At 41.6% G+C, this 25,947-nt stretch overlaps 1 protein-coding gene across 1 annotated transcript in view; it reads right to left on the reverse strand.

Moving 5' to 3' along the window:
- Positions 1-25,947, reverse strand: part of LOC126195005 (5-oxoprolinase) — a 182,864-nt gene that overhangs the window by 15,110 nt on the left and 141,807 nt on the right. The window contains exon 19 of the mRNA XM_049933427.1: positions 24,320-24,417. Within this exon, the coding sequence (XP_049789384.1) occupies positions 24,320-24,417 (98 nt within the window). The remainder of the gene's footprint in view (positions 1-24,319; positions 24,418-25,947) is intronic.

A 25,947-nucleotide genomic window follows, 5' to 3' on the forward strand; every position in this document is an offset into this window, starting at 1 on the left:
AATAACCTTTCTTTTTCAGTTACTATAGTAATTGTCCTTAGGTCTGGCGACCGTAATTTCCCCCAAATCTCAAATACCTAATTACCGCTAGTTAATTGTTAACGTAACGGCCGCACATTTACTTTCTTTATTAACTTTACCCCTTTTCAAAATTAATTTCCACCAGTTTTATTTGCATTTTTCCTTTCATTTAGATGTAACCCTTTCCTCCCTCTTTACTGACAGATTAACTTCGGTGACGATTGCTTTTCCCAAATTTCCATTAGGTACACGCGGTTTAATTTTTCACTGTCATTAAGGTCGATAAGTGAGGGGGAGGTTACAAACTCTCACAAGAGCATCATGGAAATGTTGAAAAATCTGAACTAGCAGACTCTTGAAGGTAGATGCAAATTATGCTGCAAAAGCCTGCTTACAAAATTTCAAGAACAAGTATTCAGTGAAGAATCTAGAGGTATCTTTCATTCGCCCATATATCACTCCCATTGGGGACCCAGAACAATAAATTACACTAGATACAGCATACACAGATGTATTTAAGCACTCCACACTCCATCTGTGACTGGACCTGGAAATGTGGCTCCAAGCAAAGTACCCTTTGCCATGCACTTTGTAGTAGTTTGCAAAGTATGTTTGAAGATTTAGGTGTAGATGCCAATGAAGTCAATCAGCAACAGTATTTCAGAATGATCATTTCACCCTGCAATGGACTGTGTGATGCTCTGAAACTTTCTACAAGATTAAAAATCTGTGCTGGACTGATACTCTAACCTGAACTTTGCCTTTTGTGGATAAACCTCTGACTGACTGACTGACCTGGCCAGGCTATCCGTATTCAAATACATCGGTCAGCGAGGTTTCGAGTCCAAGTCCCAGCCAGCTGCAGAATTTTAATCTGCCGGAAAGTTTCAAATTGGCCTGTGGTCCTATGAGCAAATGAAGATTCATTCTGGAAACAAATCAGTAGGGTGTAGATAAGCCATTTCTCTGCAAATATCTTTTCTTCCAGGAACACTGTTCAGGATGGTATGCTGGAATACTTCTGCCAAAGTTGGAAAGTAGGACAGGGAACAGGGGTCACTGATCATGCTTGGATAGCTCAGTCACCAAGAACACTTCCAATAAAATGCAAGGTTCCAAGTTTGAGTCCTGGTACAATAAACAGTTTTAATCTCCATCTGCATCTCTTCTCTCCAAATCACTGGAGTGCACCGCAGAGAGAGCCTTTCATTGCATCAAGTATTAAGACTTCTTTTCATTCCACACTTGCATGGGATCAATTGATTACAGGCCTATGAGCAGATTATATTTATTCCAATATTGTCTTTGTAATCCCTATGGGAGCAATGCTTAGGTCGCTATAGATTATTGAAACACTTAAATTGGCTTTCATCAGATAGTTGATATTGTTGTTTATTAGAGTTACCCACAGGCATTAATACTACTGTAGCACCATCTACTATCAAGCATCTGCCAATTCACATTTTACACCTTCTCTGTGACATATCCCAGGTGTAAAACTTATCTGTGACCATCTGAATTGCCCTTCTTTGTACAGCTTCAATCTCCCAATTAGCCCTACTTGGTACACGTCTCATTCACTTGAGCCATATGCTAGGATTGGTTGCACTAGAGTTTTGTAAGCAATTTCCTTTGTAGACCAATTGCATTTTCCCAGTATTCTAACAATGAATCGAAGTTGCCATCTGCTTTACTCTTGACTGAGCAAATTTGGCCATTCCATTTTATATCCTTACATATTTTTTACACACAGGATTTGTATAAGCTGCCTGATTCCAATTGTGACTCATTGGTATCACTGCCTTTGGATACTACGATTTTTGTTTTCTTGAAATGCACAGTTTTACATGTATTAAGTTTGAAAGCCAGTTGCAAACATCTGCAATGCTTCAAAATCTTATCAAGATCTAATTTAATATTGGTACAGCTTTCTTCAAATGTAACTTCATTATACGGTAACCGCATCACCTGCAGAAAGTCTCAGGATACTATGAGGGCAAATCAGAGTCTTTACCCAACCTCCCTCCCCCCCCTTTTCAGCCAAATTACTGCCCTAAATCCAAAGTCAACAAATCCAGCCCCAGCAGTGGACCTTTCCTGGGCAAGCCTGGCCTTACCTGATGACAGCTCCAAGACACACCATTGCTGTCAGTAATTGAAGATCGTGGCTGTACTTCACATGTCCACAGCACACGAGCAACAAAGTACAGTTAATTTTCTATGGAGCTAATGATCAACACCCAAAGAAATCCACAGGCCAATGTATCCAATGCATGGAGAAAAGTGTCTCACTTAGCAAAATTTGGATGGTGGTGGTGGTGGTGGTGGTGGTGGTGGTGGTATGAGTTCACAAAAGGCCATGAACCATGAAGACTTGCATAAAAATAGCATTCCAGGACGCCACATTCATCACTGACTGGTGACAACAATTCCCATGTGGATGCAATGGTGAAAGTGGATCGGTGTGTGCATATCAAGGATATTTCCCTGAGCTCAGCATTTTATATGGGAATGTTTACAATAGCGTTCACAGGTCCTTAGGTTACAGGAAGGTTTCATGTCAGAGAGAGAGAGAGAGAGAGAGAGAGAGAGAGAGAGAGTGTGTGTGTGTGTGTGTGTGTGTGTGTGTGTGTGTGTGTGTGTAAGCAACTGGATGACATGATGAAAGGCAAGTGGATGATTGCTTCACTGAAACACCTTTAACAGTATGCTGAGGGGGTGACAGTTTCCTGGACCACACTGTTACTAGTAAAATACTGCATTTCACACTGGAGTCAAAGCAGCAGAGCACGGTGTAGAAACATGTTGGTTCACCTGTTACAAAAAAATTCTGTTCAGTGCCATCTGTTAGGAAAGTTATGTTAAATCTTCTGGCATTGCCACGGTCCTTCTTGGTGGACTTGATGCCACTAAGTTCAACTATTGATGCCAACTGTTATTGATCCACACTGTCATGCCTGTGGGCTGCCGTCAGGAATAAGCCCCCGAGGGATCTTTGATGTGGAGAACATAGTTATCCTCCAGGACAATGCAAAGCCACATATACCATTCAGAACCACAGCCAAGTTCCGGTCATTTCACTGGAAGAGTTTGGGCCCAACCACCACTCAGTCATGAACTCGTCCCCAGTGATTTCCACGTTTTCAGTCTGTTGAAGAAGTTCCTGGTAGGACAGTGAATCAAGTGCAGCAATGAAGCCGAGATAGCAGTCCAACAATGGTTCCACAGTCAGCCGAATGAATTCTACTACAGGGACATATCAAATTTAGCGCTGTGATGGGACAAATGTTTGAATTGGCGTGTGAACAAGTGGAAAAGTAGTGTAAGGTATGTATCTGAACTGTATGTATTTGAAATTACCTGTATGTACCTGTATTAAGAAACTGGGGCAAAGACTTTCTGATTCAACCTCATATTAATATTGTCTACCAGGTCATTAATACACAACATGAGCAACAAGGACCTCACCATACTTCCATGATGCATGACTGAAGTTACATCTACTTTGTCAGAGACTCTTCATCCAAGATAATATCCTGCTCTCCTCTCTACCACAAAACTCTCAACCCAACCACAAATTTTGTTTGATATCCCATATAATCATATTGTTATTTTAATTAAAGGTGTGCTACTGAGTCTAATGTTTTCTGCAAGTCAAGAAACACTGCAGGTATGTGATTACCTCGTTCCACTACTTTCAGGATGTCATTTGAGGTAGTGCGAGTTGGGTTTTCTATGCCTGATCCTTTCAGAATCATGCTGGTCTACCTGTAGGGTATCATTCTGTTTGAGATACCTCGATATGTTTCAGTTCAGAATATGTCCAAAGATTCTACAACAGTTGTATATCAATGATACTGGATGGAAGTTTTGTGAATCGCTTTTGCTGATTTACTTGTAGAAGAGTGTGATCTGTGCTAACTTAAAAATACTGGGTAAATTTTTTTGTTTGAGGGATCTACAGCATATTAATGTTAAAAAGGGTAAGCAGGAGATACGTTGCTAACTCAGCCCGAAATTCTATATACAGTCTGATAGGAATTCCATGAGGCCCTTTGGCTTTGTTCAGTTTTACACAAGAATGCAATGGGGGCAGTATCTCTGGATTTTCCTTTGCGAAGGAACATTTAAAGGCAGACGACACAGTTTAACAGTCACCACTCACATATTATTTGTTGGTTAGCTCAGTTTTGACATTTGTGTCATTCTCAACAGCTAGTGCCTGCATCAGTAAGTAGTGTGATCTTTAATCTCCTCAGGTCTCCTGCTGGAAGACTAAACCTCTAATAGGAGACTTGAGGGGATAACTGATCTTATTATGTATGGACCACACTACAAGGAATATGATAATCTCCATTGAGGAATATCATGTGCCACTGTTTCTCTATATTGCACATTTTCCAGACTGTCGCACACTAAATGTTGCACACTAAACACAATTTATTGACTGCCCGCTTGTTCATCATTCTCCTCTGGAAATTAAAGCTAATGCTTTGCAAGTAACAAGTAAACTGCACAGGCGGAAATTCCTGAGAAGCATATCAAGGTAGCTCTTCATCCCTGTGAAGAGGTTATGGACTCTGTTTGCAACATACAGACACTTCACATAGCACAGACTTTTTAGGATTATAGATCTTGTACAGCCTTGTAATCATACCTCTTTGAATGTTCTTCTCTTCTTAAGTTGCCAATCCTAAGATTGATTTGCAGCAGCTCTCCATTCAGTGCGATTGTCGGCCAGCCTCTTCAATTCCGTGAAACTTCTGCATCCTAGGTCCTGCATTATCTGGCTTATGTACTTTCTTCTAGGTCTGCCTCTTGCCCTTTTGCCCTCCACAAGGCCTTCCGTTATAGTGTGGAGAAGACTTTCATGTCTCAGAATGTGTCCCATCCATATATCTCTCCTCTTCTTGACCGTCTTCCAAAGAACTGGAACTTCCTCCGCTCTCTGCGGGACTTCTTCATTTGTCATCCTGGCCGTCCATGGAATTTTTAACATCCTTCGCAGACACCACATTTCGAATCCTTCAATCCTTCTTCTTTCGTCCTCTCCAAGTGTCCAGGTTTCGCTGCCGTAGAGAAGCACACTCCCAACAAAGGTCTTTATTAACCGCTTCCTTAACGACAGACTTATCATATTTGATGTGAGGAGTCCTTTCCTTTTATAGAATGCAGTCTTTGCCTGATTTATTCTACTTATTACATCTTTCCTACTACGACCATCTGATGTTATTCTGCTTCCCAAGTAGACAAAGTCTTGTATTTCTTTCAGCTTCTCTCCATTCAGCCTTATATTCGTAATTGCTTGATTATTTTGTTTGCTTGCAACTAAGATTTTTGTTTTTGACTTATTAATTTTCATGTTGTACCATGTAGCAAGAGTGTTTTCCATTTCCTCCAACACTACTTGTAATTCTTCCTCATTTTCCGCTAGGACAGCAATGTCATCCACAAAATGCAGCATATTGAATGTTGACATATACTAAATCTGTAGTATAAAATTCAGTTTAGTCACATATGCAGGTGCTGCAATTTACAAATATTAGAGCATATTTGAAATTAAAATCCAATAATAATAAAAAGTTACATTATGAGTATAATTGGATTCTAAAACTATTAGTCCTGGTACTTCAATATATAATGTAGTCACTCACACCCCTTTTCACACAGAGTGAACAAATGGCAGAAACCAAGCGAGGTTGCACAGTGGCTAGCACACACAAAATTCAGAAAATGCTGAGGAAGCAAAGGCTGTTGCACTCTCAGTTCAAAAGAGAATGCACAAATGATGACAGACAAAACTTAGTAGAGATTTGTGCATCTGTGAAACGATCTATGCACGAAGCGTTCAACAACTACCACCATCATACCTTAGCAAAAGGTCTGGATGATGAGAACTCAAGAAAATTCTGGTCCTACGTAAAATCGTTAAGCAGGTCTAAGGCTTCCATCCAGTCACTCACTGACCAGTCTGGTGTGGCAATTGAAGACAGAAAAAAGCAAGCTGAAGTTTTAAATTCCAAGTTTAAGAAATGTTCACGCAGGTAGATTGACAAACATATCATTCGACCATTACACAGAGTGCTGCAGGAATGACATAGTAATAAGCATCCTCGGCACAGAGAAACAACTGGAAGATTAGAAAACAAGTAAGTCACCAGGCCCCATTGGAATCTCAGTTTGGTTTTGCAAAGAGTACTCCATCATACTAGCCCCTTACATAGCTTGTTTATTGTGAATCTCTCATGCAGCGCAAAGACCCAAGTGACTGGAAAAAAAAAAACATAGATGACTCCTGTATACAAGAAGGGTAGAAGAGCGGACCAGCAAAATTACAGACCAATATTCTTAACATTGGTTTGCTGCAGGATTCTAGAACATATTCTGAGTTCAAATGTAATAAATTTCCTAGGAACTGAAAAGCTTATGTCCAGTACAATTTTAGAAAGCATCATTCATGTGAAACTCAGCCTGCGCCTTCCTCATATGATACACTATGAACTACGGATGGAGGGCAACAGGCAGATTCCATATTTCTGTGACTATGTTGCAGCTGGTGATATTTCTAAGATTTCCCCACTGCAGTCTGTTAATGAAGATAAGAGCATATGAAATAGGTTCCCAGATATACAATTGGCTCAAAGGCTTCTTAAGTAATAGAACCCAGTATGTTATCATCTACTGCGAGTGTTCATTAGACACAAGGCTATCATAAGGAGTGCCCCAAGGAAGTGTGATCGAACCACTATTATTTCCTATACACATAAATGATCTGACAGATAAGGTGGGTAGCAATCTGCTGTTGTTTGTCGACAATTCTGTGGTGTACAGGAAGGTGTCAAAGACGAGTGACTGTATAAACATACAAGATGAAAGACAAAATTTCTAGTTGGTGTGATGAATGATAGCTGGCTCTAAATCTAGAAAAATGTAAGTTAATGTGGATGAGTAGGAAAAACCAACTGTTAATGTTTGGATACAACATTAGTAGTGTCCTGCTTGATGCTATCATGTCATTTAAATGTTTCCACATAATGTGGAACGAGCATGTGAGAATTGTGGTATGGAAATCAAATGGTCAACTTTGGTTTACTGGGTGAATTTTAGGAAATTGTGGTTCACGTGCAAAGGAGACCACATCTAGGACACTAATGCAACCTATCCTGGAGTACTGTTAAGGTGTCTGGGATCTGCACCAGGTAACACTAAAGGAAGACATTTAAGCCATTCAAACATGGGCTGCTAGATGTTACTGGTACGTTCAAACAAAATGCAGGTGTTACAGTATTGCTTCAGGAATCCAAACGAGAATCTCTGGAGGGAAGAATTATTCTTTGTGAGGAACATTATTGAGAAAATTTTGAGAACTGGCATTTGAAGCTGACTGCCGAATGATCCTACTGCCACCAACATATATTTCATGTAATGACCATGAAGATAAGATATGAGAAATAAGGGCCCATAATACAGATGAATATCAACAGCCGTTTCTCCCTCACTCTACCTGTGAGTGTAACCGGAAGGGAAACAATAGGTAATGGTGCAGGGTACCCTCTGTTATGCATTGTATTGTGGCTTGTGGAGTAGTACATACATAGAAGTAGATATATATGTAGACTTGCATTTGGGAGGATGATGTTTAAGTGCGGCTGGTCCCAGCGGGGGTCCTCCCTCGGGCATGGGTGTGTGTGTTTGTCGTTATGATAATTTAGGTTAAGTAGTGTGTCAGCTTAGGGACTGATGACCTTACCAGTTAAGTCCCATAAGGTTTCACACACATTTGAACATTTTTTTGATGTTGAAGTCTATGTCCAGTCATCCCAGTTTAGTTTTTCTGTGATTTCCCTAAATTGCTGCAAAAAAATGCAGAGAAGGTTCCTTCGAAAGAACACAGATAATTTTCTTCTCTGTCCTTGAAACAATCTGAGCATGTGCTCCCTCTCTAATGATCTCAATGCTGACAGGACATTGAACCCTAATTTTCCTCTCTTTTTTACAATTGGTAGAGAAAGTTTAAGAATACTTACATGAGAGAAACCCAGGCCAAATGTACATAGTACTGAGGCCAGTGTTGAAAGTGCAGTAATTTTCAAATTGTAAGTAAAAAAGGAGATAAAGTGGCAAGTTGTTAAGTGAGAAAGTCACCCAAGAACTGCATTACCCTTGTAATCACAATTGAACACTTTGAATTTCTTTTTCTTTTCTTTTTTTTTCCAGAGATCATCTCTATAGAGCATGCTTAGAGATGACAATGTGGAAGACAAGTATCTATCGAACCACACAGTGTTTTTCACTCCTCACTCATGTATCTATTCCTCCCCAGTGGTTCACAGCTTTTTAACACTTAAAACTGTGGCAAAAGGAACAATTTCTACTCCAATGAAGTGGTACAGTTAAGGTTTTCTAGTGAATCACTCCCACAGCTTTCCTTTCCTCACAGCCAGCAAACTCCAAGAACTGAGCTACACATCACATTAGGGCAGCTTTAAACAATGATACACGCATTTCTTTAAGTTTAGAAAAGAGTTAACAACAATGAAAAGCATAAAGGATGTTTTAACACATTTATTGAAAGTAATGTCAGAAGAATATTGTCATCAAGAAAAACAAAAACTGGCATTACACAGTTTGGTGATGGAATCCTAGATCTCTTAACCAAGTACATAGATTACAGATTTTAAAAGGAAATGGATAAGGTCAACTAAGATACAGTGGCAATCAGTGAAGTGCAGTGGCAGAAAGAACAGGGCCTCTGGTCACACACATATAGTATTAGCAACACAGTATCAAGTATGGGAGTAGGTTTAATAATAAGTAAGAAAAAAGCAATGCGCATAAGCTACTATGGATAGCACAGTGAAGGCATGGTCAGTATAGATCCAAAGCCAATGCCCACCACAACTGTACAAGTTTATCTACCTCTATACTATGCAAACCACCATGAGGTGCATAGCAGAGGGCCTGCTAACTCCACACATGATGCAGTGAATGAAAGAATGCAGGATGGGATAAAAGAAACTATTCAAGTCATTAAAGGAGATGAAAATTTAATTGTGACAGGAGACTGGAATTTAACAGAAATTGAGAAAAAAAAAAGAGACAGAAAAATAGTGGGGAATCATGGACTGGGAGGTACGAATGATAAGAGGAGTTGCCTGGCAGAATTTCAGAGATCATAATTTAATAATGCCAACACTTTGTTTAGAAAACCTGAAAGAAGGTTATACATATGGAAGAGACCTGGAGACACCAGAAAGTATCAGATTGATTACAGAATTGTAAGACACAGATTTCAAAACCATATTTTAAACTACAAAACATTACCAACTGGAGATGTGATCACTGGCCATTCTTGGTTATAAATTGCTTACCATAACACAACGAAATGCAGAAAGGTAGGAAATTAAGGAGATGAGATCTGGATAAAATGAAGAAACCAATGCTGAATTTAAGTGATGAGAGTAGAAAATGTGAAAATGCACCAAATGCAGCATGTGAAATGGAACACAAAGTCTAAAAAGAAATTAACAAAGTGCAAAATGGTTGAACAGGAATAACTAGAGGACAAATGCAAGGCTTTAGAAGTATGCATGACTAGGGAAAATATAGACGATGCCTACAGGAAAATTAAAAAGAGGCCTTTGGAGAAACAAAAAGCAACTGTGTGAATATCAAGGGTTTGGATGGTGAGCCAGTATTAAGGAAAGAAGGGAAAGGTGAAAGGTGGACATAATACATATAAGGGCTTACAAATGGAATGAAGTTCAAGGCAATACTATAAAAAATTAAGAGAAAGTAGATGACAAAATGAGAGATATTATACTGTGGTAAAAATTTGACAGAGCTCTGAAAGACCTAAGCCAAAATAAGTTCCTGGAGTAGACAAAATTCTCTCAGAATTAATGAGATCCTTGGGAGATTCAGCCATTACACAACTATTCCACCTGATGTGCAAGATATATGTGACATATGAAATACACTCAGACTTTGATAAGAATATAATAATTGGAATTCCAAAGAATGCAGGTGCTAGCAGGTGTAAATATTACCAACTATCTGTGTAATAAGCCATGGTTGCAAAATACTGACGCAAATTATGTAGAGAAGAGTGGTAAAACTGGTGAAAGCTGGCCTCAGGTAAGATCCATTTGGGGTTTGGAGAAATGCAGGAGAAAACAATGCAATACTGGTCTTACAACTTATCTTAGAAGATAGGTTAAAATAGCATTTGCAGATTTAGAGAAAGTTTTTGACAATGTTGACTCAAATGCACTCTTTGAAATTCTGAAGGCTGCAGGGATAAAATACAGAGAGTGAAAAATTACCTAGCTTTTACAGAAACCAGACTGCAGTTATAACAACTGAATGACATGAAGGGGAAGCAGTAGTTGGTTGAAGGCTCACCCCAATGTTATTCAATCTGCACATCAAGCAGGCAGTAAAGGAACCAAGCAGAAATTTGGAAAGGGAATCAAAGTTCAGAGAGACTGTTATGATATCCGACATTAGTTAAACAGAATCGATAGAGTCTTGAAAAAAAAAAAGAGGCTGTTAGATGAACATCAAGAAAGTAAAACAAGTTTAATAAAATGTAGTCAAACTATATCATACACTGCTGAGGGAGGTAGATAAGGAAATGACATACTAAAATCAGTAAATGTGTTTTGCTGTTCCGGCAGCAAAAGAAATGATGACGGGTGATGTACTAGGGATATAAAATGCAAACAATAGAAAATTAAAAAATTCCCCTTTGCTCCCATTACTACATGCTCAATTTACAATAATGGGGATAGGCTATAACCCTGTCTTACTCTTTTCCCACTTACTGCCCCCTTTCATGTCATATGCTGTCTGGTTTCTGTGTACGTTGTTAACAACCTTCTGTCTCCACAACATTCCATTAGAACTACTTACCGCCTTGGGAGAGCCAGTCCTGACAAAACTCTACCATCTGGTGAGCAAGATGTATGAGACAGGCGAAATACCCTCAGACTTCAAGAAGAATATAATAAGTCCAATTCCAAAGAAAGCAGGTGTTGACAGATGTGAAAATTACCAAACTATCAGTTTAATAAGTCACAGATGCAAAATACTAACGCGAATTCTTTACAGATGAATGGAAAAACTGGTAGAAGCCGACCTCGGGGAAGATCAGTTTGGATTCCGTACAAATGTTGGAACACGTGAGGCAATACTGAACTTACGACTTATCTTAGAAGAAAGATTAAGGAAAGGCAAACCTACGTTTCTAGCATTTGTAGACTTAGAGAAAGCTTTTGACAATGTTGACTGGAATACTCTCTTTCAAATTCTGAAGGTGGCAGGGGTGAAATACAGGGAGCAAAAGGCTATTTACAATTTGTACAGAAACCAGATGGCAGTTATAAGAGTCGAGGGGCATGAAAGGGAAGCAGTGGTTGGGAAGGGAGTGAGACAGGGTTGTAGCCTCTCCCCGATGTTATTCAATCTGTATATTGAGCAAGCAGTGAAGGAAACAAAAGAAAAATTCGGAGTAGGTATTAAAATCCATGGAGAAGAAATAAAAACTTTGAGGTCCGCCGATGACATTGTAATTCTATCAGAGACAGCAAAGGACTTGGAAGAGCAGTTGAACGGAATGGACAGTGTCTTGAAAGGAGGATATAAGATGAAGATCAACAAAAGCAAAACGAGGATAATGGAATGTAGTCGAATTGAGTCGGGTGATGCTGAGGGAATTAGATTAGGAAATGAGACACTTAAAGTAGTAAAGGAGTTTTGCTATTTGGGGAGCAAAATAACTGATGATGGTCAAAGTAGAGAAGATATAAATGTAGACTGGCAATGGCAAGGAAAGCGTTTCTGAAGAAGAGAAATTTGTTAACGTCAAGTATAGATTTAAGTGGCAGGAAGTCGTCTCTGAAAGTATTTGTAAGGAGTGTAGCCTTGTATGGAAGTGAAACATGGACGATAAATAGTTTGGACAATAAGAGAATAGAAGCTTTCGAAATGTGGTGCTACAGAAGAATGCTGAAGATTAGATGGGTAGATCACACAACTAATGATGAAGTATTGAATAGAATTGGGGAGAAGAGGAGTTTGTGGCACAATTTGACAAAAAGAAGGGACCAGTTAGTAGGACATGTTCTGAGGCATCAAGGGATCACAAATTTAGCATTGGAGGGCAGCGTGGAGGGTAAAAATCATAGAGGGAGACCAAGAGATGAATACACTAAGCAGATTCAGAAGGATGTAGGTTGCATTAAGTACTGGGAGATGAAGAAGCTTGCACAGGGTAGGGTAGCATGGACAGCTGCATCAAACCAGTCTCAGGACTGAAGATCACAACAACAACAACAACAGTTGGAAATTGGAAAATAAAAATCAGCACATGCCATCGATTTCTTTCAGAAAACCTACAATTACAGATACAGTGATCCACAACTCTTGTCATCACAGAGCCACAAAGAAGCCTATTTTTTATCTTGTATTTAAAGCGAATATCCCCTAAGTTGTTCTTCTTCTTGGCTTCTAAGGGAATTGAAGCTCCAGTGCAAATTTGTCATGTTGCCTCCAAATGCTTCTGTGTTGTGTTACATCTTACCAATTATTTACACCCATCCTGTTGCATACTGTTTTAATTTCATTTACCCATGAACTCCTGGGTCACCCCCTTGGTCTGCTGCCAAATTATTTCTCCATGAATGTTCTTGAAACTGTTTGATCCTCTTTTATTCTCACCAGAGGGGCTTCCCATTGAAGCATTCTGGAAATGATTATGCTCATTGTTTTTGCTTATTGTGACAGTATGTGGATTACCTGGATGTGATGTGCTGACCCCACATCACCAGATCTCAACCGAATTGAACACATCTGGGGTGTGACTGAACATGGTGTCAAGAACTCATCACCCCCTTCCTGGAATTTATGGCGAAGACACTTCAGCTTGTAGTCTGCCTCATCACATCACATTTACAGTAGCTCTTTTCTTTAAGTAGAGCCCACCAAATTATTACCTTACAACTTAATCTAGACCTATTGTTTGTAGTGTGGGCTCTAACATTTTAATTTTCAAAGCATTTCAGATTATGATGCATGCTTTCTAACAGATGAAGATGCAATGCCAACTCCCTCCAGCGATCTACCAAGGCCCCATTGCTTCCATGACACAACCATGTCAAAGATGGCCATACCGGCTATTAGGCACGTGGTCTGTGTTCTGGCTGATGAGTGTACTGTCATTAGCAAATTTCTTTGAAAGCCATTTTGATAATCCCTGCCTATATTTTCTGTGCATAGTTTCATGTGGTTTAGCATTAATAAGATAAAATTTTATGGGCTACATTAATTAGTGACATTCCCTTACAGTTTCCGAAATCATCACTGTTTTCTTTTTTATGTGTCTGGACTACTGATAATTCTTGCCATTCTGTTGGTTTTGTCTCAGTTTTCCAGATTACCTGTATCGAGTGATAGAAACATCTATGCAGTGCTTCCCTTCCATATTTTAGCATCTCAGCTGGAATTTCATCACTCCCAGTTGCCTTCACATTTTCAAGGTGTTTTATATTTTCCAGTACCTCTTTTTGTGTCAGTTCTGGAATTTGGTCATTATTAGGGCTGCTGCTGTAATTTGTAATTGGTGATTTTATATCAGAACAGCTCAGTAGAATGTCAAAATGTTCCTTGTTTGTTGGTAACATTTTGCATGGTTCAATTAGCACATTGCCATCCTTATCCTTCATCACCTTACAATTGTAATTAAAACCTCTTAATTTTGTTGAATGCCCCAACATTTTCCTAAAGTTATTATTTTTATGATATGCATGAACAGATTCAGTCTGTTGTTTTAGGTATGTTTGTTTTTCTTATGATTTATTTTATTAGCCTGCTTTTGTACCTGCTAAAACCTATCTATTTGCTTGTAGCCATTTTCTGCATAGTGTCATAACCTTGTATTCAACTTCCTCATATTCTTCATCAAACCACTTCTTCCTACCTTTCTTTACTGGAGCTGTGAGAGTGACTTCTTTTACTCTATTCCAGCACTGAAACAAACATTTCATAATGTTCTCCCATGCTACTTAAAATCTCAAATCAGTATGAAATTTCAACTTTGTACATCAGTATTTCTTCTGTCCCTATTTTGTTTTCCCAATCATATCTGGTCACATTTCCAGGCCTGTATTTTGTTTTAGATGTTGCCTTCAACGTGATTCTCATTTTCATATTATTAGATCATAAAGTTACCCAATTTCCACTCCTCTATGTCTGTTATCTATGAGAACATGGTCAATCTGATCTACTGTTTCTTTATGCACATGTTTATGAGGGAAGGCAGTGTTGCTAATAATCACATCAGGTGATATAGCAAAATTTATCAGCCAGATGGCTTCATCTTTACTTTTCTCATGCAAACTTTCATTTCGAAAAGCTGGTTTGGAAACATCCTCTTTTCTACTTTTGCATTAAAATCGCCTATTACTATCTTGACAATATACTGTAACTGGATGTATAAAAATCTACTCACAAGCAGCAGCAGGAAAACACACACATAAAAGAATGTTATAGCATTTCAAGCGTTTGGAACCTTCCAGTAGGAGGGTTGAAGGGGAAGGAAGCAGAGTGAAGGAAAAGGACACAAGAGATTTAGGAAAAGGGCTAAGTTTTGGAAAAGTCATTCAGAACTGCAGGTTAGGGAAGACTTACTGGAGAGGATGAGAGGGAAAGATTGATTGTTGGGGACTGAACATCATCCAGCCTTGGCATTCAAGGCAAACATATTTGCTCAGATGCAGACTCTTGCAGTCTTTACAGCAATACACCACCATTCTTGCCTCATCCTTCAATGAATATAATTGCCCCACCAGCCTAGTCCAAAGCACATTTCCCAGGCCATCCATCCAATCCCGGTACTGCTGCTCTTGTCAGTCAGTATTATCCTGGTCTTGAATGCATTAATCAGCTACTTTGACAAGACCATGGTTTGCTGAAATCAGGACCTGAAATGAGATCCATTCTGTCTGAGATTTTGCCCCCTGACACACCTAGATTAGCTTTTCGTCACCCTCCCAGTCTCTGCAATATCCTTGTCAGATCCTATGATCCTTCTACACCCATCTCCCTACCCCACAGTTCTTACCCCTGTGACCATCCCCGCTGCAAGACTTGCCCTATGCACCCTTCTACTGCCACTTTATACCAGCCCTGCAATTGGCAAAAGATACTACCAAAGGGAGAGCCATCTGTGAAATGACACATCATATACCAGCAGCTAAGTGAACACTGTTCAACCTTTTACATCAGCATGACTACCACTAAGTTATCAGTTAGAATGAATGAGCATAAGCATGTATACTGACAACACACAATATTCTATTTCAGAGCATGCTCTACAACATGACAGTCATGACTTCAGTGCTGCGACTGCTGTGTTCGGATGCGGGCTGAGTTGGCATCCCTTCGCTCCCAGCTTCAAGCAGTGTTGGCTTCTGTGGTGTCACCGCCAGACACCACACTTGCTAGGTGGTAGCTTAAATCGGCCGCGGTCCATTAGTACATGTCGGACCCGCGTGTCGCCACTGTCAGGATCGCAGCTCGAGCGCCACCACACGGCAGGTCTCGAGGGACGGACTAGCACTCGTCCCAGTTGTACGACGACGTTGCTAGCGACTACACTGACGAAGCCTTTCTCTCATTTGCCGAGAGACAGTTAGAATAGCCTTCAGCTAAGTCCATGGCTACGACCTAGCAAGGCGCCATTAGTTACTTCATGAATCTAAAGAGTCTCACTTGTATCATCAAGAATGCTGTATACCAAAGGACGATATAAAAGTTAAGTGTTCTAGTAGCTACGTTCTTTTCTTTATCACATTCATCACGTATCCTGTTTCAGACCTCACTCCATCCTTTGTGAGTTAGCGCGTGCATCTTGGCCGCCTCTTTCAATTAGTGTACGTAGTGTTGGCAAGTCTGCCGACACCACAACATTGGCGGCGAGTCTCAAAAGGGACTTTAGCGTTCGTATTGTATTCATTTGCTTGTGTCATGGCTTCGCCACATTCTCCAGATGTACTGACCGAATTTTATCGCTTGCAGAATCAGCAGACGCAGGCATTATTGGATGCCCTTGGACAGCTCGTCCAGGGTCAACGTGCACTGCACACCGATGCGGCCGCCGCCGCTTCCTCGCTACCGCAGCCACAAAACACAGTTGCACCGTCCTTCCGTAATTTTGATTCAACCCAAGAAACGTGGACAGAATGGTCCCGACAATTTGGATTTCATCTCACCGCCTACAGAATTCAAGGTAATGAGCGGCAGCCGTTTTTGCTTTCGTGTGTAGGTGTGTCCACCTACCGTGTGATAGTGAAATTGTTTCCCTGATGCGACGTAGCAACTCTGTCCTACGAAGAAATTTTGTCTGCTTTAGATGCCTATTTCAAAGAAACAGTAAATGTCATTGCAAAAAGGTATATGTTCTTTCGTACAAAACGTACGGCCGGTCAGACTAATAGGCAGTGGGTTGCAACTTTGCAAGGACTTACTAGGGAGTGTGCATTTGAATGTGACTGTGGACTCCCTTATTCAGATACTATGGTGCGTGATGCAATAGCACAGAACGTTTCTGATGTTCGCATACGGGAACAGATTTTGAAACTCGTCAATCCCTCCCTTCAACAAGTGATAGACATTTTAGATAGGCAAGACACACTTGACTTTGCTCAGGAATCATTTGCAACTTCGCCGGCCGTGTGTCACATTCACCGGCCCGCCGGGGCCGCTGCACGGAACGCTAACCTGCCCTCGCGCACGTCCGAGCAGCCACGTGTCCCGCGCAAGCAAGCAAATGCAGTGAAATCATGCCCGCGGTGTGCAACTAGACATTCGCGTGAGAATTGCCCGTCACGCCAAGCTATTTGCTTTTTCTGTAATAAGAAAGGGCATGTTCAAAGTGTTTGCCAGAAAAAGCTCAGATCAGACAATCACAACCATTCCAGGCCCTTTGCTTCGCGCCGGAATTGAATCAAGGACACACAGGCTCGGGAACCTTCGCCCATGGACATTCATGTAGTTAATTCCACCCCGTCCAGTGTTCCTCTTGCTAGCAGTGACTGTGTTCGTTCCACAAAAAGTGTGCGTCGACGTCGACGGAAGACCCATCACGTCGCGCATGATTCTGTTCCAGTGTCTGTTCACGTTGCACAAAACAGTCGCTCTCGTCGTCAGCAGGACAATAAACTTTTTGTAGATTTGGACTTTGCCGGACAAGTGATACCGTTCCAGCTCGATACCGGAGCTGCAGTTTCCTTGCTCAATCACGCCACGTACAAACAACTGGGCGCACCTCCGTTGCGTGCCGCAAATGTTCAGCTCACGAGTTATTCCGGACAGAATATCCCTGTGTTAGGACAGTGCAGCCTTCTTGCCACATACAAGGGACAATCAAAACTTGTGTCATTTTACGTTCTTCGTTCTTCTACTGCAGTGAACTTGTTTGGTTTAGATTTATTTCAGTTGTTTAACTTGTCTATCGTCAATCAGGTCCTATCAGTGAATCAGACTGTGCCTTCAGCCAGTGTTTCTAGTCTATGTGACGAATTTGCAGACATTTTTGCACCGGGCCTTGGTTGCGCTAAGAACTATGAAGCTCATTTGGAACTGAAAGTAAACGCGCAACTGAAATTTTACAGAGCGCGCAATGTTCCCCACGCATTGCGTTATGAGGTCGCCAACCGCTACGATATCTTGTATCGGTCCACTGCTCAGCACAGAAACGCTGATGCGTTGTCCTGTTTGCCTGTTGCTGCGGATAAAGCATTCGATTCTTCCGAACTTGCTTGCATGTTCATTGATTCGGAAACCGATGATGTGGTCGACTCGTTTCCGGTTGATTTTTGTCGTGTAGCTACAGCCACAGCTGCTGACCCTGTCCTTGCTCCTGTTTTGCGTTTTGTTGCTACGCAATGGCCCTTGTCAAAATCGCGGATCGAGGATCCGTTGGTTCGCCGATTTTTTGCTCACAAGGAGAGACTTTTTGTACGACGTGGTGTTTTGCTGTTGCGTTCTGATAATGACCAGTCCAGAGTCGTGGTCCCACGTTCGTTACAGTCCTCTGTCTTACGGCTTCTTCACCAAGGACATTGGGGTATAGTGTGCACGAAACAATTTGCTCGTCAGCACTGTACTTGGTTCGGAATCGATGCTGCGATTACGAATATGTGCTCTTCTTGCATGGCATGTGCCGAACAACAATCCGCACCGCCGCGGAAATTCTTTGCATGGCCGAAAGCCACTTCCCCTTGGCAACGCTTGCACATAGATTTTGCTGGTCCATTCTGGAATGCTCGATGGTTGGTTGTGGTCGATTCTTTCAGTAATTTTCCTTTTGTTGTCCGGATGTCTTCCACGACGTCTTCTGCCACCATCCAAGCGTTATCTGCTATTTTTTGCATTGAAGGTCTTCCGCAGACTATTGTTTCCGACAATGGCCCACAATTCATGTCTGCAGAATTTCAGTCATTCTGCAAGGCCAATGGTATTCAACATCTGACATCCGCGCCGTTTTCGCCTCAGTCAAACGGTGCCACTGAACGATTGGTCCGGACTTTCAAGTCACAGATGTTACCATGGAACTCTTGCCCGCTCCGGACCCAATGTCGTCTTCGCCCGTCGGGTGCCCCGACCACATGGAGGTCGACCCTTCGGCCCCTCCTGTCTCATTACGGGCGCATACACCGCATGTTGACGTACACCCTGGACTAGGTTTTCAGGCGTTTCCTAGCTCCCCTCGGACCGAATGGCAGGGTGCGGGTGGCACAGCCTCGCCTGTTGTTAGGCTCCCCACCTCGTCGCATACGTCAACATTGGGTCCTCCGCACGGCGGGCGGAAGCCTTATCACACGACTGTCCGCCGATTTGCGGGGGAGGAATGTGGTGTCACCGCCAGACACCACACTTGCTAGGTGGTAGCTTAAATCGGCCGCGGTCCATTAGTACATGTCGGACCCGCGTGTCGCCACTGTCAGGATCGCAGATCGAGCGCCACCACACGGCAGGTCTCGAGGGACGGACTAGCACTCGTCCCAGTTGTACGACGACATTGCTAGCGACTACACTGATGAAGCCTTTCTCTCATTTGCCGAGAGACAGTTAGAATAGCCTTCAGCTAAGTCCATGGCTACGACCTAGCAAGGCGCCATTAGTTACTTCATGAATCTAAAGAGTCTCACTCGTATCATCAAGAATGCTGTATACCAAAGGACGATATAAAAGTTAAGTGTTCTAGTAGCTACGTTCTTTTCTTTATCACATTCATCACGTATCCTGTTCCAGACTTCGCGCCAGTCGACGTGTGTGTACGTGTGCCCTTTCGGCTACCCGTCACTGTGGACTGGCTGCCTTAACAGTCCACTACAGCTTCGGTCACACAGCTTGAGGCTGTTGCCAATGGGCATCACTGTGAGGGTCCGGATGGGGGTTTGTCAGGGACGGCCAGCTCGTCCCACGCATTCCCCCAATCAGACTACAGCTGTGGTTGCCCGGGATACTGCCCACATTGAAGCTGACCCCTCACCTGTGGTAGAGTGGGAGGTCATCTCGAGGTGTGGCAGGGGCAAAAGACATTCCGGAGGGCTGAACGGAAGGCCTCTCCAGTTTGTCTGACGAACCGGTTTCAGGCTCTGTCTCCAGTTGATACTGATCTTCAGCCGGACAGGGCTGCTTGTCCTGTTCCAGAGGTTGCCCTTCAGTCTGCAAGATCCAGGTGGTCACAGAGAGTGGGCTTACTGGTAGTTGGGAGCTCCAACGTGAGGTGCGTAATGGGGCCCCTTAGGGATATGGCACCAAGAGAGGGGAAGAAAACCAATGTGCACTCCGTGTGCATACCAGGGGGGCGGGGGGGAGTCATTCCAGATGTGGAAAGGGTCCTTCCGGGTGCCATGAAGGGTACAGGGTGCACCCATCTGCAGGTGGTCACCTATGTTGGCACCAATGATGTGTGTCGCTATGGATCAGAGGAAATCCTCTCTGGCTTCCAGCAGCTATCTGATTTGGTGAAGACTGCCAGTCTCGCTATTGGGATGAAAGCACAGCTCACCATCTGCAGCATCATCGACAGGACTGACTGCGGACCTTTGGTACAGAGCTGAGTGGAGGGTCTGAATCAGAGGCTGAGATGGTTCTGCGACCGTGTGGGCTGCAGATTCCTCGACTTGTGCCATAGGGTGGTGGGGTTTCAGGTTCCGCTGGATAGGTCAGAAGTCCACTACACACAGGAGGTGGCTACATGGGTAGCAGGGGTTGTGGCGTGGACTGGGCGTTTTTTAGGTTAGATGGCCTCGGGCAAGTACAGAAAGGGCAACAGCCTCAAAGGGTGCGGGGCAAAGTCAGGACACGCGGGGACCAAGCAGCAATCGGTATTGTAATTAAAAACTGTCGAAGCTGCATTGGTAAAGTACCAGAATTTCAAGTGCTGATAAAAAGCACCGAAGCTGAAATCATTATAGGTACGGAAAGCTGGCTGAATCCAGAGATAAATTCTGCCAAAATTTTTACAAAAGCACAGACAGTGTTTAGAAAGGTTACATTGCATGCAACTGGTGGTGGCGTGTTTGTCACTGTTAGTAGTAGTTAATCCTGTAGTGAAGTAGAAGTGGATAGTTCCTGTGAATTATTATGGGTGGAGGTTATACTCAACAATCGAGCTAGGTTAATAATTGGCTCCTTTTACTGACCTCCCAACTCAGCAGCATTAGTGGCAGAACAACTGAGAATAAATCTGGAATACATTTCACATAAATTTTTTCAGCATGTTATAGTCTTAGGTGGAGATTTCAATTTAACTGATATAGACTGGGACACCGAGATGTTTAGGATGGGTGGTAGGGACAGAGCATCAAATGACATTATACCGAGTGCACTATCCGAAAATTACTTCGAGCAATTAAACAGAGAATCGACTCGTGGAGATAACATCTTGGACCTACTGATAAACAGACACGAACTTTTCGACTCTGTAAGCGCAGAACAGGGAATCAGTGATCATAAGGCTGTTGCAGCATCCCCGAATATGGAAGTTAATAGGAATATAAAAAAAGGGAGGAAGGTTTATCTGTTTAGCAAGAGTAATAGAAGGCAGATTTCAGACTACCTAACAGATCAAAACGAAAATTTCTGTTCTGACACTGACAATGTTGACTGTTTATGGAAAAAGTTCAAGGTAATCATAAAATGTGTTTTAGACAGGTACGTGCCGAGTAAACTGTGAGGGACGGGAAAAACCTACCGTGGCTCAACAACAAAGTTAGGAAACTACTGTGAAAGCAAAGAGGGCTTCACTGCAAACCTCTCAGACTAACAGAAGCTAAACGATGTCAAAGTTAGCGTAAGGAGGGCTATGCGTGAAGCGTTCAGTGAATTCAAAAGTAAAATTCTATGTACTGACTTGACAGAAAATCCTACGAAGTTCTGGTCTTACGTTAAATCAGTAAGTGGCTCAAAACAGCATATCCAGACATTCTGAGATGATGATGGCATTGAAACAGAGGATGACACACGTAAAGCTGAAATACTAAACACCTTTTTCCAAAGCTGTTTCACAGAGGAAGACTGCACTGCAGTTCCTTCTCTAAATCCTCGCACAAACGAAAAAATGGCTGACATCAAAATAAGTATCCAAGGAATACAAAAGCAACTGAAATCACTCAACAGAGGAAAGTCCATTGGACCTGACGGGATACCAATTCGATTCTACACAGAGTATGGGAAAGAACTTGCCCCCCTTCTAACAGCCATGTACCGCAAGTCTCTACATGAACGGAAGGTTCCAAATGATTGGAAAAGAGGACAGGTAGTCCCAGTCTTCAAGAAGGGTCATCGAGCAGATGCACAAAACTGTAGACCTATATCTCTGACATCGATCTATTGTAGAATTTTAGAACATGTTTTTTGCTCGCGTATCATGTCATTTCTGGAAACCCAGAATCTACTCTGTAGGAATCAACATGGATTACAGAAACAGCGATCGTGTGAGACTCTCTTTATGTGTTCATGAGAGCCAGGAAATATTAGATACAGGCTCCCAGGTAGATGGCATTTTCCTTGGCTTCCAGACAGCGTTCGATACAGTTCCGCACTGCCGCCTGTTAAACGAAGTAAGAGCTTACGGAATATCAGACCAGCTGTGGCTGGATTGAAGAGTTTTTAGCAAACAGAACATAGCATGTTGTTCTCAATGGAGAGACGTCTGCAGACGTTTGAGTAACCTCTGGTGTGCCACAGGGGAGTGTTATGGGACCATTGCTTTTCACAATATATATAAATGATCTAGTAGATAGTGTCTGAAGTTCCATGCGGCTTTTCGCGAATGATGCTGTAGTATACAGAGAAGTTGCAGCATTAGAAAATTGCAGCGAAATTCAGGAAGATCTGCAGCGGATAGGCACTTGGTGCAGGGAGTGGCAACTGACCCTTAACATAGACAAATGTAATGTATTGTGAATACATAGAAAGAAGGATCCTTTATTGTATGATTATATGATAGCGGAACAAACACTGGTAGCAGTTACTTCTGTAAAATATCTGGCAGTATGCATGTGGAACGATTTGAAGTGGAATGATCATATAAAATTAATTGTTGGTAAGGCGGGTGCCAGGTTGAGATTCATTGGGAGAGTCCTTAGAAAATGTAGTCCATCAACAAAGGAGGTGGCTTACAAAACACTTGTTCAACCTATACTTGAGTGCTGCTCATCAGTGTGGGATCCGTACCAGGCCGGGTTGACAGAGGAGATAGAGAAGATCCAAAGAAGAGCGGCACGTTTCGTCACAGGGTTATTTGGTAAGCATGATAGCGTTACGGAGATGTTTAGCAAACTCAAGTGGCAGACTCTGCAAGAGAGGCGCTCTGCATCGTGGCGTAGCTTGCTGTCCACGTTTTGAGAGGGTGCGTTTCTGGATGAGGTATCAAATATATTGCTTCCCCCTACTTTTACCTCCCGAGGAGATCACAAATGTCAAATTAGAGAGATTCAAGCGTGCACGGAGGCTTTCCGGCAGTCGTTCTTCCTGTGAACCATACACAACTGGAACAGGAAAGGGAGGTAATGACAGTGGCACGTTAAGTGCCCTCCGCCACAAACCGTTGGGTGGCTTGCGGAGTATAAGTGTAGATGTAGATGTAGTGCCTGTTTCACCACACACACTACCTGGATTCTGCCCCCAGACACCAGTTTCTCAGAACTCTGCAGGAGGGAACTGGCACTACAACATGTCCTTGGTTCTCGCCACCCACCTGCCCTTCATTTACCTTAATTTCTTCGTCTCAGCATTTCTTCACAGTAACTACTCCTTTCTTCACTCTGTTTTAGTTTTCTACATCTTTTATTTTCTGACCTGTCTGTTTATCGCTGTTCCCCTTCCACCTGCATTTCATACAATGCACTTAGCTTTTCACTCTCATTAATTTGTACATGTAGTTTTTGGAATAATCTCTGGCTTCCATATTACCCTTTCTTCCACCTTTAAAATCTCAGGTTTTCAAATCTTGCCTGGCACAGTCCCCAATAATCAGCCTTTCCCTCTCATCCTGTCCAGTATGTCTCCCCTGACCTGCAGTTCTGAACGTCTTTTCCAAAATCTACCCCTTTTTACAAACCTCTCCAGTCCCCCTTCAACCCGTCTTCCAGATGAAGGAGCCACTGGTTCCAAAAGCTTGCAATAGTATAACCTTCTTTTATATGTACACTTTCCTGCCACCACTTGGTGAGTAGATTTTTATCCATCTGATTACATTATATTGTCAAAAAATGATTATTTTCATTGTTCTATTACTATCTTGACATCATATTCTAATGTTCTGTTCCACAAGTCCGAGAGGTTTTCATAGCAGTCTTCCCTTACTGCATCGTTGTACGTTTTGTTGCAATATTAAAAACAAATGTTATTTACCAACTATCTGAATTGTTTTTATGCAAAAAAGAGATATTTAAAACGATAGTTTGTGTAATCAGCACGTGTTGTACATATGGGCAGTAGTGATGCAATTGAGGAGGCAATGAAAAAGGAAATGATGTCATTGTAGATGTTGATATAGATGTATACAATATCTGTAAAATATGGTTCAACTCAACCCTCCAATACCACTCAAATTAAGAGTACTGTTTTGCTAAGTAGTTTAATTTGCTGTTCAGCAGGATACCATCAAAGGAAAGACATTACAACTAAGTAATGAAAAGTTACGAGATTTTCGATCAAGGAAACATATCAACAAGACACTTTCCTTTAAGCTTATTGGTTGGTGTGCATTAGCTGTACTTACTCCAGGTTCAACATCAATAGCAGTCTTCGGTCCAAGGTTTATTACACGGCCGTCCCTCTTCAACATTAAGTTGAGACCTTTTTCACCTGCACTGCCACCTGAGAGAAATCCCAAACGAATACAACATTTAAGATCACATACTCTCTATGCACCCTTGAGATAAAATACTGCATAGATAAAAATGCCACAATTTTTAGAATAACAAAAAGCTCTTAGTATTATGAGTATTGGCACTGATTTCAAAATTCTGAATCAATTGTTTACATACTAAACTTTTATCATTTTGAGTCAGGTTTTTGTGTGGTTTCTCCAAATTGCTCTGGGCAAGTACCAGGTTGTTCCTACTACAAGGTCAGGTCTGACTATCTGTGCAATCCTTGGCAAACTATATCTGTAAGTATGTAAATTTTTTTAATCCAATATCCTCGTAAAAGTGGCCCACAGATGAACAAAAATGCTAATATTTCTACTACACTGATCAACACATTTAACATAAAAGATGCATCACCTTGAGACAAATCGTGCTACACTAAAGTATGATTAAAATATCTTTGTTAATGCTAAGTAATTTTAATACTAACTAAATTTCAGCTCCTAATATTCCTCAGCTTCCGATAATGGAGATGATCCAAACAATTGGTATGACGGATTCTCTTGAAGAATGATAGTCACATACTATGAGTCATATTGAATTTAACTGTGTTTTCAGAACATTTGCTGAACTTTCAAATAATTCATTAATTTCCTTTGCCTATTGAGAAGGTATGAGTCAAACTCTGAACATTTGTTTCCAACTGAGTGCGGCATAAGTTACCTTTTTATTTAATCAATATTACGCGAAGATGGGAAAGATATTTATTCTGTGACTGTGGTAGATTCCCATCTTCAAATCATTGTATGTCTAGAGTTGGAGACATAGCCAGTTGGGTACCCACGTGACCATATCTCACATTTTCTTCCTTCAATAATTAGCATTTTTTCCAAAATTCATTTTATTTCTAAGATAGACATTTTGTAACATGCAGCAGACACATGAAAATTTCAAATTCATAGTCAGGCTTAGTTCAATGTAACTTTATTACTAAAATCTTTCATATGATTATTCTGAATAGAATGGTATAATTAGTTTGGCTACAGAGCATATTAATTATAAAAATCACTAACTGAAAATTATCATGCAACACAATTGCAAATTTGGGGTGAGCTAGGAGACCTATTTCAGTATAAGGACCTATACCATTCTTAAGTGCAATATTCCAGCTTCACAGTAACACAGTCTATTTTTCTTGAAATTAGTAACATCCCATGTTAAACAAATTTGACATTCAGAGAGGTTGCCACTTTTCAATGTAAATTCTGGCGTACCTATTATGAGATTCCAAACTTTGACTACATACTTTTGTCCCCCCCCCCTCCCCCCTCCCCCTTTTTTGTGTACAAAATGACAGAGCACTGACTGATTATATCACTAATTAATCAATAATTTCATGTAATTCAATCTTATTTGCAATATGGTGTTCATTCATGTAAATGAGCAGATTCACATACCAGTAGAAAAACAGTGTCCATGTATTTTTAAGATCACATTAGTTCTTTTACTTCATTTAAGACAGTAAATCCTGACCCAG

Source organism: Schistocerca nitens, chromosome 7 (genome assembly GCF_023898315.1).
Source record: "Schistocerca nitens isolate TAMUIC-IGC-003100 chromosome 7, iqSchNite1.1, whole genome shotgun sequence".
In the NCBI taxonomy this organism is placed as follows: Eukaryota; Metazoa; Arthropoda; class Insecta; order Orthoptera; family Acrididae; genus Schistocerca; species Schistocerca nitens.